A 17,035-nucleotide genomic window follows, 5' to 3' on the forward strand; every position below is an offset into this window, starting at 1 on the left:
TAAACACATTTAAAAAATAAATGTTTAAATTTCAACAGCATTTCTTCACGGTTAACGGTAGCCAAATGGATTAGGTCTTTGCTAATGGAGCCAGGGATGGCTTCTATCGCCGGGTTCGAATCTATTGCCCGGTGTTAATCGTGACACCCTGCACTGATTATTCCTGAAGGGATGAAACACTGGTGTCTGTAGGTATTTAATAATTGTTATAGTAAATAATTATATATATATATATATATATATATATATATATAAAATTTTCCACTGCTAGTAAGTAATAATAAAATAATAAATATTTTTTGATTTTAAATCACCAGTAATAATACATCATCACCCACAAGTGTATTTTTGATATTTGAGAAAATATCTGCACATTTAACACATATTTTTTTACAGTAATCGGGGGAAAATAATAAAGAATCGGAATCAGAATCGCTAATTGAATTCAGAGAAATATAGAAATCCTCCCATCTCTAATATATATATATATATATATATATATATATATATATATATATATATGTATAATTTAAAGGAGATTAGAACAATAGTCTAAAGAGCAGAGTGTATTTTAATGTAATAGTGAAATTACTAGTTTAATTAAAATACAGGAAAGAAAAAGTGCTCGTTCTAATTTAGATATATAATAAGCTCGATAGGTAAATATCCTAGAGCTAATTTAATATTTAGTAATGTGATTGATAATTTAAAAATCAAATTATATGAAACGGATTTTTAATTTAATTATAATTTGATTTTTAAATTATCAATCACATTACTTAATATATATATATATATATATATATATATATATATATATATATATATTATTTTTCTTTATTATTTTTCCCCGATTACTGTAAAAAAAATATGTGTTAAATGTGCAGATATTTTCTCAAATATCAAAAATACACTTGTGGGTGATGATGTATTATTACTGGTGGTTTAAAATCAACAAATATTTATTATTTTATTATTACTTACTAGCAGTGGAAAATTTTATTTTAACAAAATCAAATAAAAAAGACAATTAAAAGAATCGTTTTGGGCATCGGAAAAAAGCACATTTTTTTTCAATTTCAATGCCTTAAAAAGTTCCAACTTTTCCGATTCTCGGTTCTGATTCTGATGAATCGTCCCAACACTGATATACAGGCTGGCCCATACAGTTTGAAAATGAAACAACTTTTTCTTAAATGACTGTATTTTGTTATTACACAGTTTAGGCTTAATCACGAAAGATAATGTCTTAAGTAGCCTCCATTCTCAGCTTTGCTAAGCTATTCTCCATGACAGTTCTTAATATCAGAGTTTGTAAGGAAAGAATTTCCTGTCGTATGTTTGCCTTAAGTTCTTGGATGATTCGAGACTTATTTGCATGCATTTTGTCTTTAAGCTATCCCTAAAGCCAAAAGTCTGGTTTTATCAACTCAGGTGAACGTGGAGGCCATTCGAAATCGAAATTTCGAGAAATTTTTCGATTCTGAAACATCATAGCATTGTGGCTCTAGCTGTATGTGCAGTTGCTCCATCTTGTTGCCACCAATACCCTGGCATGTTTGCTAAGGTTGAATAAAATTCGCTAACATATCCCTATATCTCAGCAGTTAGAGTCACAGCATTTTCATTCACATTTTCAAAGAACAAGGACCGAATAACACTTTCTGAGGTAACTACACACCATACTGTTATTTTATCTGGGTGCATTGGACTCATATTAACTTGACGTGGATTTTCGGTACCCCAGAATCTGGTATTCTGCTTATTGAATTACCAAATCAAATGGAAATGAGCCTCATCTCCAATGATCAACTTGTGAAAAACACTTTGTCATTTCTAGCAGTTTCCTAAATCCTGACAGCGTAATTTAATCGTTTCTGAAAGTTTGATGGTTATAAAAATTGCACTAATTGAACTTTGTAAGGATACATGTGCAAGACTCTTTGAATGCGCTTTAGAGAACTCCGTGAGAACGCCTTCGAGTGGATGTGGTTGGGTTCTCTTTCATGCTACACCTCACATCTTCAGTTCTTACAGATGTACGTACCGGGCGACCTTGTCCACGTCTAGACCTATCATTTGCAGAGCCCTGATCTTGAAAACGCGTCACCAAGTTCATTATTGCAGGCCTACTAGGAAGATGTCGAACATTGAAATGGCGCATATAAGATCTTTGCGTTTCAACAACTGACCGTCCATTTTCAAAGTAAAATTCAAATATCTTCACTCGTTGTTTTGTTGTAAACTTATCCATACCAAAGATTTCCAAAGATTCTAGTTTATAATTCTGAAAAGAGAAATTGAAGTATATCAATAGAAAAAGAGTTATTTAATATTTAAAATGTAAAGTGACTTACGGGCCACCCTGTATATTAGTGGGTAGAAACAAATAGTGATGTGCTAAAAACAAAAAGAAGACTTGAAGCTTCTAAAATTCATGCTATGATTGTCCGCAAGAACCCATGGCGTAGTGGATAAAGTACTTGGTAAAATTAAGCTGTAAGTTCTTCTGAAGGTTGAAGGTACAATTCTCAGTGTGGGTGACATTCAAAAATACAACTGTGCATTACTTAGGACTTCTAGTGATGGCTGACAGAACGTGAGCATGCTATCCCCATGGATTAAATAAAGGGTTCCATTCAAAATTCTGTGCAGATTCCTGCATCTGACAATAAGATTTTGGAGGTTACATCGATCAAAACGTTGTGAAAATAACACTCAAGACGAGAACAGTAGTCCAAAGAATCCAAATAATATTAATCATTAATGTATATTATTATTAATAAATATTATTAAATGAGGAATCATTTCGAGTTAAAATTCAAGTTTCATTGTTAGATAAACACGCCATCAGGACAAATTCAGAGGCCATTTTGTTTGTTTTGGCTATTTCAATAACGTAAACACTTTGCAGCTGTGCTTTTCTCAATATTAGATGTATAATACTAAATAGATTCTGATGGAAATCATTTCTCATTTAGTAATCTCTATATAAATAAAATGAACTCATTTTTTCCCGTCTGATTTTGACATTAATAGGATTAAAAATCAAGATATTTCATGCAAATATAATATGCACAAACGGCAGAACAATATCTGAGGTGTGTTATAGGCTTATTATTTCTCAAATTCCTCGATAATCTTAGATTTCTATACTTTTTCTGCTGAGAAGTCACGGCCAAAATCGGTTAAGATCAATGGAAGTGGTAAAATATTTTCTCTCTAATAAATTCCTCCTCCCCCTGCCACCACTTAACACCGTTTGGGGATCGTTCACAAGGAACAGTTGAGAAGAGAACACCGGTTTGGCTTCGTAGTTCTTTCATGTCAAGTTATTTAAAATCACTAAACTAAGCTGCAGTGCTCTGTGGCGTAGTGGTTAGCGTGCTGGACAATTCACATTATATTTTCACGTTCGCGCCGACCTACCGTAGTCGTTTTTTTTTTGTTTTTTTTTTTTCCTAAACAACTGGAATGGACTTTTCTTGGTGGCCGAACTGTTAACGTTGTAGATGTTTTTTTGTTTTTTTTTTTCACACTTTATTTTCCTACTTTTACTCATGACTCCGGGTTTTATCCTTCCTACTTACCTACCATAACATTTTTTAAAACTCCCCCCCCCCGTCCCGGAAACAAACACTCGGGCAACGCTGGGTACCCCCGCTAGTATATAACTAAAATAACAACTTAGAACTACTTTTAATATCAAACTGTGTTTTTTCTTGTGTTCTTTCATGACGCTGATCTTTATAAATTGCCTTAGCATGATATATATTCAATGATATTGTGGAATTATTTCGTACATTTCATTTACATTCTTTAAAAATGGATATTTTCATCTAATATTTGTAAATAATATAGCAAAAGTGAGGAAAATTATTAACAAGCTTTTATATTTACAGAAATAATAAATTAACATTTATATTAGAATATAAATTTTATACAGGGTGACCAAAAAAAAACGGGTCCCAACTCTAATTAGGCCCCGTCTCTTAGTGGTTTGTCTGGATGAAATGAAAGTTTGGTCATAACTAGTTTATTATATTCAAAACATCACATCAAAACACAAGGGTCTTTGGCCTTTTTTCTCCGTTGGGGGGGGGGGTCACCCTGTACATGCGAGTAGTGGGACAGCACTACTGTCAAAGGAAAAGTAAGGCGCCTCCTTCCCTCCACTAGTCTGAGTACCTTTGAGTACAATGGTCAGGACAAATGCCCAGTATGGGCACTGCTCGGACAGAAAGAAACTGCAACCTATTGTCTGTACAACTGCAAAGAAAGCTGTGGTAATACATGAAACTCTTTATTTGAGAAACCGCATAAATAGGGTTCTGAATCAGAACACCTTGTTCGATAGGGATGAGCAACAATGAATTCATGAATGCCTCGAGGGAAAGAGATAGATGGAGAGCCATAGCCGTCAATGCCTGTACCAGGCAAGACACCACTTGATGATGATGATGATGATGATGATGATGATGGTTCTTATATGTAAAACAGAGTAAATCTTCCCCTATTTCTATGAATTAAATAGCTTTATTTAAAAACAATACATACTTGAAACTGTTCAGTAAGTCAATTTAGGCAACAATTAGTTTTTATATTAGTTTTTATAAAACAATTTTATTTCCAATTAATTTCATCTATAATATAAATTTTACCTGTCTGTTTAAATGTATGTATGTATGTATGTATGTATGTATGTATGTACGTATGTATGTATGTATGTATGTCTGCCTAAAACTTTCGACAGAGGCGACGGATTTTCATGAGATTGGTATCCTTTTGAAGCTCGATGTCTCGGACGACAAATATCGAAAAATTGGCCAAAAACATTAATTCCTCCACCCTCAACTGGGCACTTTTCTACAAGGAGGGGGCAATTTTTTACGAGTCATTTTTGCAAGTCATCGTATCGGTTAAATTGACTTTGACTAATTTTAACATTCCGAGCTTCCGGTCACGTCATGAAGTAGCGTTAAGACGTCAAATTTTCTTTCACTTTCTTTTCCGCCATCATGTCACGGGTTCGAGCCTGCCTACCTACTACCACTTTTTTTTTTTTATCAGCACACACTTCCAAGCACCTAAGCACCGCTGGGCACTCAGGTTAGTATTTAATAAGATCAACAGTTTTTGTTTTGATTAGTGATTTCATGCAGGGAATCACAAGATCTAATCCTCACACAATTTCAAGCTCTCTTCTTCATTGTGAAGAAATCTGGAAGAAATCTAATTAAAGTCAATTATTTTCAAATCTAATCTTAACAGCTAGTGCCTTTCATTTCCTCCTTTTTTGATGAGCAATTTTCCTCCAATGAACGTTGTTTCACTTTATGCAATACAATCTTTTTAATATGCAAATTAATAACACTGGTATTGTAACCAAATCGACGAGGCATCAGTGTTCTAAAACATCACTCCGAGTTCAATTCCTGTCTGAGGATGTAACGTTTTTTTTTTTTGTTTTTTTTTACATTTATTGTTATTTTAAATTTGCAGTTGACTTTTTACTTTGAGGGAGTTGAGGGACTAAATAAATGGTCGACTTTCTACTTTTTTTTTTTTTAAAGGGATTCAACATTTTTGTTACATTTATTAATAATCCAAATATCATTTCTTAACTTGCAAAAGAAAAACTACGGTTTCACCCATGAAAATTATTAGCACAAATAAAAAATTCCAAGGAAACAACAAATAGGGACAGCTAGTATTAAATATCCTATACTTATTTACAACTAGCAGACGTTGCCCGGGATTGGATGATGATCAACGAATATTTACCACTCCTATATTTTTATTGTCATCGAAATCTGTGAAATCACCCGGGAAGAAGCTTCAAATGCCTTCCATGCAGTAACTTAGTCCAAAATATATGTTATTTTGCATTGCACTCTAGAGAACCTACTATTTCTTTTATAAAATTATTTTATATAAACTTTTTTCCAGTTAACGAAACAAAAACATTAAGACAGTTACGTGCAGGGTTTGAACTTATAGACCACGTCATGCAAAAAAAAAAAAACGTAAATTTTCAAGTCTTATAAAATTCTTTGCAGTTAAAAAAAAAAGAAAGAAATTTACATGCAGAAAAGGTATGCACTGCTGACAACACTTTCTACTCTGAAATCGGACCCCAAAATCAACCCAGTCTCTGAAAAATTTAAGCTTTTTATATCCAATCGGAAGCATCTCATTTGCATATTAGGTGACAATATCGCAAGCATATGAGAAAAGACGGCCATTTTGTTTTTGTTTACACGGAACTCTATAGACTGCACACAAACAGGTTTGTAATAATTTTTAAAATGTTTAATTACAGAAGAGCAATTTATTTTGCCTTTGCTAACACTTCAAACCGCAAATAGAATAAACATTAAAGATTAAACATGACATAAAAATTAAATAAAGTAAATCACAACTTATATTGGATTTGGGGAAATTTTAATGAGTTTATTTTAAAGTTAAATGTTTGCTATTTGGGTGATATTTTTTTAGTCCTTCTGGCAAAACAGTGTTTCCGGGTTAATCAGTGCTTGTTTGAAATAAAAATTGGATATTTTTTGTATTCTTTCATTTGAGACATTTGAACTAGTTAATAATAATGTTAAAATACAACAGAGAGCTACTTCAGTACATTATTTATCGATTTGAGAGCAGGAGATTTAAAACATTTGGAACTTTTAGCTGCAGTTCCATGCTCTTTGAATACCGTAAAGACTACAAGATGTGAACCGGAGAATTATGATTGAGATAAAGAAGTAACAACTAGCGCGTAGGTTCATAGTAAGCTTCTTGACGATTGTATCTGCATAACAGAATTTACTAAGAAGCTGAAAAAAGGTGAAGCAAGATTTAGACAAGGCCATGTCAATCTTGACAAGAGATGGGTATTCGGATGCCATATAACTAATTCCATAGAGCAAAATCGTATCTACTATGTCAATTGTGCACCTGCAAAATTACAGTGAAAATTACTTTAAAATAAGTAAAACATAGGTGATGCCCTTTTCTCTTCCCTGCAACCCTTTTCCCACAGAAGAGACGTCGCGAGCCTATCTTTATTCTATCGCTATTTCCATAACAAGTGCTCGACTGAACTCCAATCTATGGTCCCCTTTTGCAAAACTTTCACAAAAACACTCAACTAGCTACAACCACTATATATGATTTCCCCCACTCTCTTACTGTGTCTAAATCTAAACGCAGATTCCATGAATAGAACTAACTGCCCTGCCTGTGGAACACTGTTCCACTGGCCTGTTTCCCGGTTGAATGCAACATGGTAGCCTTCAAACCCGATGTAAACAAGTTCTTGTTGAACCGTCCACATAAATAATAAAATTCTACTGAATTTACACCATTAGCGATTACTATACTACCACTTTACATTCATTAATCCTTATCCTCGAGTGGTATGTGGGCCTTAATAAGTGGTGACTCCCAAGTAATAAAAAGAAAACATGAGTTATCTCATCCTGCGATCGCTGCTACTTGAATGGTGCAAGCAACCATTCACCACAGCTTTATTGGAATTAGAGAAAAAAGCTAATATTTATATGTTTAGAAATTTTATTTAGATTTTTTTTTTTAATCATAGTGAAGACATTTTTCAAGTTTCATGATGGACAAATAAAACTTTTCCTTAGGTTAGCAATTTTTTGTTTCACATAAGTAAACATTAATGCCAACTTTTGAGGAATTAAAAAAAAAAAAAAAACAATTATATAACTGAGGGGATATTAGATATCTTGGAAAAAATGCCATGTTGAGAAATTTTCATTTTTTTCATCTGTATATTTAACTCCAAAAAGAATCTGCATGAACAGAGTTTCTTTCCGAGAACTTCCCATCTATGAAACACAGTACCACGAGACTACTTCCCTGCTGGTTATAACATGGTCGCATTCAAGTTAACAAATTCTTATCAAGCCATCCACTTAAGTAATCAACTTTTCTTTACACCCATCGTCTTGCTTATTGTCCTTTCTTTGCAAAGGTGGTAGATAGATGAGTTATTGCCGTGACTGTGTAATCGTCTGATATTCTCCAAATCGTTTCATTAAATGTTTTTCACAAAATTTTGAATGCAGAAAACAGAGTTTTGCTTGTTGGAAAAATTCTGGTTTGTCACTCGGGGTGGGGCTAAAATTTCTCAACATGGCATTTTTTCCAAGATATCTAATACAATTGAATAAAAAATCGCATTAACCCTTATCCTCAAGTAGCTTTTGGTCTTGTTAACTAGTGACTAATTAGTGTATATGACAAAGATTAATAGAATAATTGATAATGACAAACAATCGAAGATTTCTTTTCTTTTTTTTTTTTTGCATAACATCAGAAACTAAAAAAGTTAAAATGAGTATTAGCTTGTGACTATTTTGTGGACTTTTATTTAGATTTTTGCTACTATAAAAAAATGGTCTGATAAGAATTTTGTTTCTATGCATACATAAAGCTAATATAAAAATCGGTACTAGTGCACTTATTGATCCGTGCTGAAATAATAACGTTATTATTTAAAAAGCCGTTCTTAACATGGGGAGGGAAGGCTGTTTTGTAACTATTCTATACTTTAACCTTACAATTGAATAAAAAAAAACATATCATAAAACTTTAATTAAACTTGGAAATACGATTTAAAAAATAGCGCGGATCGGTAAGTGCACTAGCACCTAAAAATTTTTCAGATATTCCATGTAAAATTATGCATCGATGCATTTTATGTATTATGTATCATTATGTTATAACTACTGCTAAGAACTTCCCTTTCTTCTCTATGTACCTAACAGAACTTTCCTGAACAGCTTCTTTCCAAGAAATTCCCATCTGGGCAACATATTTCCACAGGATTGTTTACCTGAAGACTACATTATGGTCGTCTTCAAATCCAGTGTTAACATTAGTGATGGGACGATTCCAATATTTTTCCCAATTCTGATATAATTACCGTTTCCATACCAAATTTCTGATTCCAATACAATTACCGATTCTGATTCTTTATAAATCTCTAAATATGTAAGTATAGAGTTATTTTCCCGGCTACTGTAATAGCACATGTTAAATGTGCAGATATTTTCTCAAACGTAAAAGAAAAAAAAACACTTGTATGGAATGATCTATAGATTTTCGTTTAAAATCAATAAGTATTTATTATTTTATCTTTATCATCAGTAGCAAAAGATTTTGCTTTAAAAAAAAAATCAAATAAAAAAAGATAATTGAAATAATCGGTTTTGGCATTGGAAAATTGGTACATTTGTTTCTCATTTCAAGGCTGATTCCGATACCCCCCCCCTCCCACCAAAGTTCTGATTTTTCCAATTCCCATTAATCGTGTCAACATTAATTAACATAAGACGTGTCATTAACTGTTCTTATAAGTCATCAAATTTTATTCATTCCATTCATCAGTTTCAATCCTCTCATAATATTCTTCATCATTCAACTGATAGTCCACGCATCTCATTGTTCAGTTAGCATGTCTTTTCCATATCAGATGTGTTAAACAAAGAAAACGAGATGGTTGTTTTGAATAATGTCTTAAAAGCTGCTTTAGATTTCAATTTGCTTGCCGTGTGATTCAGTTACATCTTATTAACCTTTATCCTCGAGTGGCTTTTGTTTTGATAGGTAAGGATTTATTAGTACAAAAAAATATACATCATTATTTTGTTTGTCATAGATCCTAAATACTACCAAAATGTTAGACAGTTTAACGTGTTTTGTACAAAATATCGATTTTAAATGCTCCTTATATCTTTTTTTAGAACAGAGGCTTGTTTAGGATCAAAATATTTATAGGCCAATTATGTAGCGGTTTCTAGAAACAAGAGCATCACGATCACATGCCAAGAAGGTCAGTATAAGTATCTTGCTTCCCCAGTTTGAGCAAGACAGGTTTTCTGGGTTCTAATTTTAAACACTTTTGAATCCTATCCTAAAATCTCTTTTAGAGTCCAACAAGAGCTTGCCAAGATAATTTGTGCGATTCAGTAACACCTATTCTGTCTATTTATAATTTGTAAGACGCTCTTGGGTGAGATTCATGATAGCAAAGCTTGAACATGTTTTTCAGTAATATAGGAGATTACAATCGTTTAAAAATGAAAAAATCTAACAACTACAATGAACTCTATTCTTATAAATCAGGATTTTCAAAAGAAGTCTCAAAATTTGAGATGAAGATTGATATCATTATTATAGTATTTAATAATTATTTAACAATGATAATAATATAGTATATATATCATAGTATTATTCAGACTATTGTTCACATCTTCGATGGGAATCTAACAATGTTTCGATCGATGTTAATTTCAATCTACTTTAGTTGTGTCTTGTCAAACTAGTGAATCTCTATAGGATTTCAAACTGAACCCTTTATTTAATCCATACAGTACATTGTTCTCTTCTCTTAGCCATAACTGGGTAGAAGTCTTACGTAATTCTTGATTATATTCTTACTATCGCCTGTACTAAGGATTGAACCTTCAAAAGAGTGTCACTTAAAACTGATTATTATGTAGCACTTCATCCATTCTGCCACATGGATTAAATAAAGGGTTTTGTTAAAAATTTCAGACAGATTCTTGAGTTTGACATTAAGATTCCCAAGTTTTACAAGATGTACCAGAGAAAGGTCAGAAGTTACATCAGCCAGTCTATTGTGAGAATAACATCCAAGATTGAAACAGAAGACCAAATAATCCAAATAATCCAAATTGCAAAAAAAAAAAAAAAAAAAAAAAGAATTACAAATGGTTAGTGGATAATATTCTTTCTTTTTTCTGTTTTTTTTAAATTCCATTTTCACACCAAACAAAGCACAGTTGCTACTTTGATGTAGGAGGTTACTATCAGAGCAGCGGCGTAGTATCAGATTTTGCCGCCCGGGGCGGTCGCAAAATTTGCCCCCCCCCCCCTCGGCTGGCATATAATTATTTGTTTTGCACCCCTCTCCTCTCGCTGGAATATAATTACATATTTTGCACCCTCTACTGACATATTATTACCTGCTTTGCCCCTCCCCCGCTGGCATATGATTACCTGTTTTGCCCCTCACTGCTGGCATATGACAACCTGTTAAAACCTTCAAAATTCCAAATAGTCCTTAAAATATTTATTTTCATTGAACTAATGTTTACACAATTCCCTTCAGATTAATGTTTACACAATTTCCCTTTTTTTTAATTTTTAATTTAATTTAACAATTTCTTTTCAATAATTTGAATATAATAAGTATGTAAACATTAATCTGAAAGGGAATTATGTAAAAGTTAATTTGAAACAAAAGAAACCAAATATTTTTTTCCAAACAAAAACGTTTATTCAAATTACAAAACAAATGTTAAATTAAATTTATTGGCTACACAAACAAATATAATAATAAATTTAAATGAGAACATTTGGACAATGTTATGAAATGATAAAACCATTTTTAATAATTTTTTTGTTGTTGTTAAAGTCCGAATTTTCGCCAAATAACATGGCTATATCAAAGAGAGCATAGTCCGATGTAGTTTTCTTTTCTTTTTTTTTCATAATTAAGAGATCGAGCCTCTCGAACAGAAAAAAAAAACGTATTGTATCGGCACTTTTTGAAATCCTTGTGTGTAATCGCTCGGTTTAAGCGCAAAATTTTAAGAAATGGAAAGTCACACATTTATGAAAAAATGTTTTTTATAAATTTAATTAAGAATATTTGAAATTTGAATTTATAAATTTTAATGAGAATATTTGAAAACATGAAAAGGTTAAGAAATGATAAAATCATTTTATTTACTTTTTTATTGTTGTTATTTCCGAATTCTCACAAAAAAAAAAAAAAAAAAAAAAAAAACATGGCTGTATCAAAGAGAGGATAGTCCGGTGTAGTTTTCTTTTCTTTTTCTTTATAATGTTTTTAAGAGGTCGAGCCTCCCGAAAAGAAAAAAACGTCTTGTATCCGTGCTTTTTGAAATCCGTGTGTGTGATCGCTCGGTTTAAGCACTAAATTTAAGAAATCTGTTGTTAATAATGTTTCAATCCTTTAAAAAAAAATAGTTTTAAATTTGTTTAAATAAATGTATTTATCAATTGAAAATAAGGCTATGAATTTATTTTTTGTGAGAGAACTATCGCAAGGCATCAAGTCAGTTGAAAATTTACAAACATACTTTTCACGCTTTTTTTCGGCAAAGTTATCAATAACTTTATCAAAATTCACTCTATCAACAAGTTCTCTCTCTATGGAGAGGATTGCCAAGTCTGTAAGACTTGTCTAGCTCATTTGATCGAAGGTAGTTTTTTATGAGCTTATGTTTCGAGAAAGAGCGCTCACAGCTGCAACACTAATAGCTCGGGTAAGGAAAATGCGCAGCAAGATCACAATATTAGGGACGGAATCCCCAAAATGGTATCTCTGTATAAAGTTCAAAATTTCAAGAGGTCCATTGATTTTGTCTTTTCCTGAAGCTTTCACAAAATACTGCAATCTTTTCCTTTCGGCAAAGAATTTATCTTTTTCTATATATTCGTCAACTTCACCAAGCTGACAATCATAATTATCATCAAGCAGATTTGACGGTGTAAGAAAAGCGTATTTACTTGCAAGATTGTGAACTTGTTGAAATCTGAAAGATATTTCTTTAGTTAACATGTCTATGACAGACAGCATTTCCCATCTCAACTCAGTATCAAACCTCAGTACGGCATCAATCATTCGTTTCTTTTTGCGGATACGATGCTCCATGTTTATCCCCATGTCATAGCAGAGTTGTTGTTTTTTTTTACTCGTCTATTGCAGTGTCCACCATCTTTTCTCTATTCTAAAGAAGGCAGATTGCCTGATAGAACTTTGTTTCATATCCAGCCCCTTTTCTTGGGCATCATTGATTTCTGGAGGAATAGTTTTCCAAAGGCTCAGAAATAAAAGAAACGGAAACGACAATACCGAGTTGAGAATTAAATATGCATCTGATCTTGTGGTTGCATTTTTCCCTTATTCTGTGAGCTGTTCCAGGACACTGACGACTTCCAATAATTTTTTTAACACAACATTTACAACATCTGTTCGACTACTCCATCTAGTTTCCACAGTCTGCTTGATACTTAGACCGGTCAACTGAATCAAGACAATCCAGCGATGTGTAGATGCAGAAAAGAACGAGATTAACCGGTTCAGTATGCAAAAAAAAGTGCCTCTCACAGAAATATACATATTTTTAAACATTTACTCATGTTTGAAAACAAATAAGTCGATTTTTCTAAGTTATATACGCGTTTTAAGGAGATTTTTCTTATACCATCTTTTACAATTATTATATTAATACAAAAAGTAAAAAATTAAAATCCGATTACCAGAATAATAAATTTCGGTTTAATCATAAATACGTCAATGATTATAAAATTTTGTTAATAGTTTGAAAAAAAATCAATTACTCTGTGATTGTTCGAAAGTTGACAGAAACTTGGCAGTATTTAAACTATCGAATAGAAAGCCATTTAAATAATATTTGAGGTGTAGCGCTTAGTTTCCATTTAAAATTATATCCTCTGATATGACGATCATAAAATCTATTTACAGTCGATTTTTATTCAGTACTTGCTTAATGTTTCTACAATTCCAAAATTACGTAATTTTCTGTTGCTAATTTTCCATTGTATCATTTAATTATCAGTGATGTTTGAAAGTATTTTTCTTGATAAAATGTTTTGTTTAATTTTTCAACATTTTTAGGGGGAACATATAAATTAACTGCTTTCCTTTAAAGGTTACCTAGAGAATTTATGCAATTTTTTAAAACTTTGCTTTACAAATAAAATAAATTTACATCGTATTTTGATGTCATTATCATTTTAGTTTTTGTGATAATTTAAAAACAATAAATATTTATCATTAGTATCAATAATGAAAATTTAAATTAAAAAATGTAAAACAATCGGTTTTGGAATCGTAAATTAGGGACACATTTTTCCGGTTCCGATACCTCCAAAAGTTCCGATTTTTTACAACCTTTTCGGAACAAAATTTCAGATTTTTTGTTAAGTTTTATTTATTTTTTCTATTTTAACCCTCTCAAAATGCTGCCCCTGGCATGTGTCGCTCGTAAATTAGGGACATATTTTCCGATTCCGATACCTCCATAAGTTGCAAACTTTTTACAACCTTTCGGTAAAAAATTTCAAATTTTTTGTTAGCTTTTATGTATTTCTATTTACTTTTCTATTTTCTATTTTTATCCTCATAAAATGCCGCCCCCTGGTATGTGCCGCTCGTAAAATAGCGACACATTTTTCAGATTCCAATACCTTCAAAAGTTCCGATTTTTTACAAACTTTTTGATAGAAAATTTAAGCTATCTTGTTAGCTTTTATTTATTTTTATTTATTTTTTCTATTCTCTATTTTTACCCTCTCAAAATGCCGCCCCGTGACATGGACCGGTCGTAATATAGAGACACATTTTCTGATTCCGATACCTCACAAAGTTCCGATTTTTTACAAACTTTTCGGTAAAAATATTCTGATTTCTTGTTAGCTTTTATTATTTTTTTCTATTTTCTATATTTAACTTTTCAAAATGCCGCCCCTGACGTGTGCCGTTCATAAAATAGGGATACATTTTTCTGATTCCGATATTTCTAAAAGTCCCGATGGTTTACAACTTTTTCGGTATAAAATTTAAGATACTTTGTTAGCTTTCATTTATTTTTATTTATTTTTTTACCCTGTCAAAATGCCGCCTTCTGGCACATGCCTCCCAGGACGGACCGCCCCCCCTCGCCCCTCCCTTGCTACGCCACTGTACCAGAGACATAAGTTGCAGGGATGCTATGCAAGGAGTTGAGCAGCAAGATGTCTGTTCACATTACACTTGAACTTCTGCATGTCAGTACAGTTGAGAAATCAGAATCCTGGAAGGGAGTTCCAAAGTCTAGCAGTTCTGGGGAAGAAACTATTCGAGTAGAAGGCTTTCTTACATCTACGGATCTCAACTGTGAAGGGGTGGGATTTTGCTGCTTGTCGGGTTAGCCGGGGGTATTTATGTTGAGAGGCTACAAGTGCTTGTAGCTCGTTGAAGCATTCACTATTAAAATACTTGTAGAACAGGCAGAGGAATGCAACATGTCGTCGATGAGACAGAGGTTGAAGCTTAAATGACAGTTCAGGACCTATCAGGTTAGGGACTCTCTTTTGAACCTTGTCCAGGAGTGAGAGACTAGCAGCAGATGTAATAGCCCAAATGTGACAACAGTACTCCATACATGGGCGAATGGTGGCCTTATAGAGGTACAGGATACTTTCGGGCGTTAGTATCTTTCTAGCATGGTAGAGAGAACCTACCTTCTTCGCAGCGGTCCTGGCGATACTCTGAATGCAATTGTTCCAACTCATGTTTCCTGTGAGCGTTAGGCCGAGGAGTTTAAAAGATGTACTTTCAGATAAAGAGTCATTGGCCATTGCTATTATTGGCAGAGAAGGTTTCTTGTAATTATTGAAGAAACAAGCTTAGCCTTGGCAGCATTGAATGTGACCATTCATTTATGTCCCTATTCCACTACAGATTGGAGGTTTTTCTCTAGTGTTTCTGACATTTCCTTAGATATGTGTTCATTTGTTTACCTCTCGTGTCTGTTGTACAGCATGGTGTCATCAGCAAATATACCCATCTCGAATCTTGAACAAGTTAACTCCGCTTCATGTTTGGTTTAACGTACATTGCAAATGCTTACATGTTTTGAGCAGCTATTAAAAATTTACTTTCAAACTAACCTATCTCTGACCAGGTTTTTATTTATCCCTCTTTTATTCTTATCACTTTCTCCTATATTTTCCTTGGTCTTTTCCTTTCAACTGACCCTGTTACCGACTCTGCTCCCTTAACTGTTCTACATTTATTAACCATGAAAAAAAAAACTCACCTATTCTTTCAATTCAAAAACATAAAATTAGAGCTTATTTTATATATGACATCAGGGAGAGTGTGAAAACTAAAATTTTTGTAGGAATCATGAGTTGGTAACAGCTTTTTTAAAACCGATTCTTGATTTTTTTTTTTTTTTTTTTTTTTTTTAGCTAACTCTCCTACATTTGAGGTACAACTTGGCACGATTCAATATCAGAGACATTTTCTGAAAGTCTAATTTTCTAATTTCCTTGAGCTGACTCCCCATCTCTGCTTTGGTAGTCAAGAGCACAATTTTAATTTACTTGAATGCTTTGGGATTTCAGTTTTGGTTTTGCCTTTCATCAGCCATGTTGCTTACTTGTTCGCTATAACGTGTGTTACTTCAGATTGAAGACGAAACAAACTTGTTTTTTGTTTTTTTTCTTTTTTTGCCAATGGTTTGATGCAGCAAAGTGCTCACCTGCTGCTACTGCGATAAGAAAACACAATCACCCACATTCCCAGGATATTACTCCCACGCAATCATTCATCTTTTTCTCTCACTTCAACAACTGCTTCATTATTTATTTTAACCGATAGTTAATTTCATTTGTGTTATCTTAGAAAATTACTGTTCGATTTTTTTTTAAATGACTTGAATTAATCACTTATGTATATTTTATTGTTTTCTTTTTCACTTATACTGATGATTTAAATGCGTCTAAAATAAAAAATAAAAAAATATTTCTTTTCTTTGAATATTTAACAAGATAGTCATAGATATAAAGTTTAAAATCAATCAACATTTTCTTCAACTAAAAAACCAGTTTCATCTTCATTATTGCAATTAGTATAGAATAAGTATGAAAAATGGTTGGTTATAATTAGAATTTTTATTTTAAAAAAAATGTTGTTTTCTGGTTTTTAGTGGCTTATAAAAAAAACTGATATGATCTACCTGTAAATACAAGCAATAATGATCTGATAAAAAATATGAATGTGTGGTATTAAAGATTGTTTTAATTACCTCCCTTTGCTATAATTTTAATAGCGACAATCTAGTTTTTGCTATAATACAATTCATTACTAGGGCTGTGACAACAGCATATTTTTCATTGTTTTGACTCTTGAGTGTATATCCGTTCATATCATATGATTTTA

General features: G+C 32.5%; 1 protein-coding gene across 1 annotated transcript in view; it reads left to right on the forward strand.

The window, feature by feature from the left end:
* The window catches only part of LOC145242854 (protocadherin gamma-C3-like), a 192,255-nt gene extending 176,125 nt beyond the window's left edge, over positions 1–16,130 (forward strand). Inside the window, exon 3 of the mRNA XM_080105970.1 lies at positions 16,063–16,130. Within this exon, the coding sequence (XP_079962096.1) occupies positions 16,063–16,130 (68 nt within the window). The remainder of the gene's footprint in view (positions 1–16,062) is intronic.
* Positions 16,131–17,035: the final 905 nt, after the last annotated feature.

This window comes from Euprymna scolopes, chromosome 21, assembly GCF_053919585.1.
Source record: "Euprymna scolopes isolate OS-2025 chromosome 21, ASM5391958v1, whole genome shotgun sequence".
Taxonomy (NCBI): Eukaryota; Metazoa; Mollusca; class Cephalopoda; order Sepiida; family Sepiolidae; genus Euprymna; species Euprymna scolopes.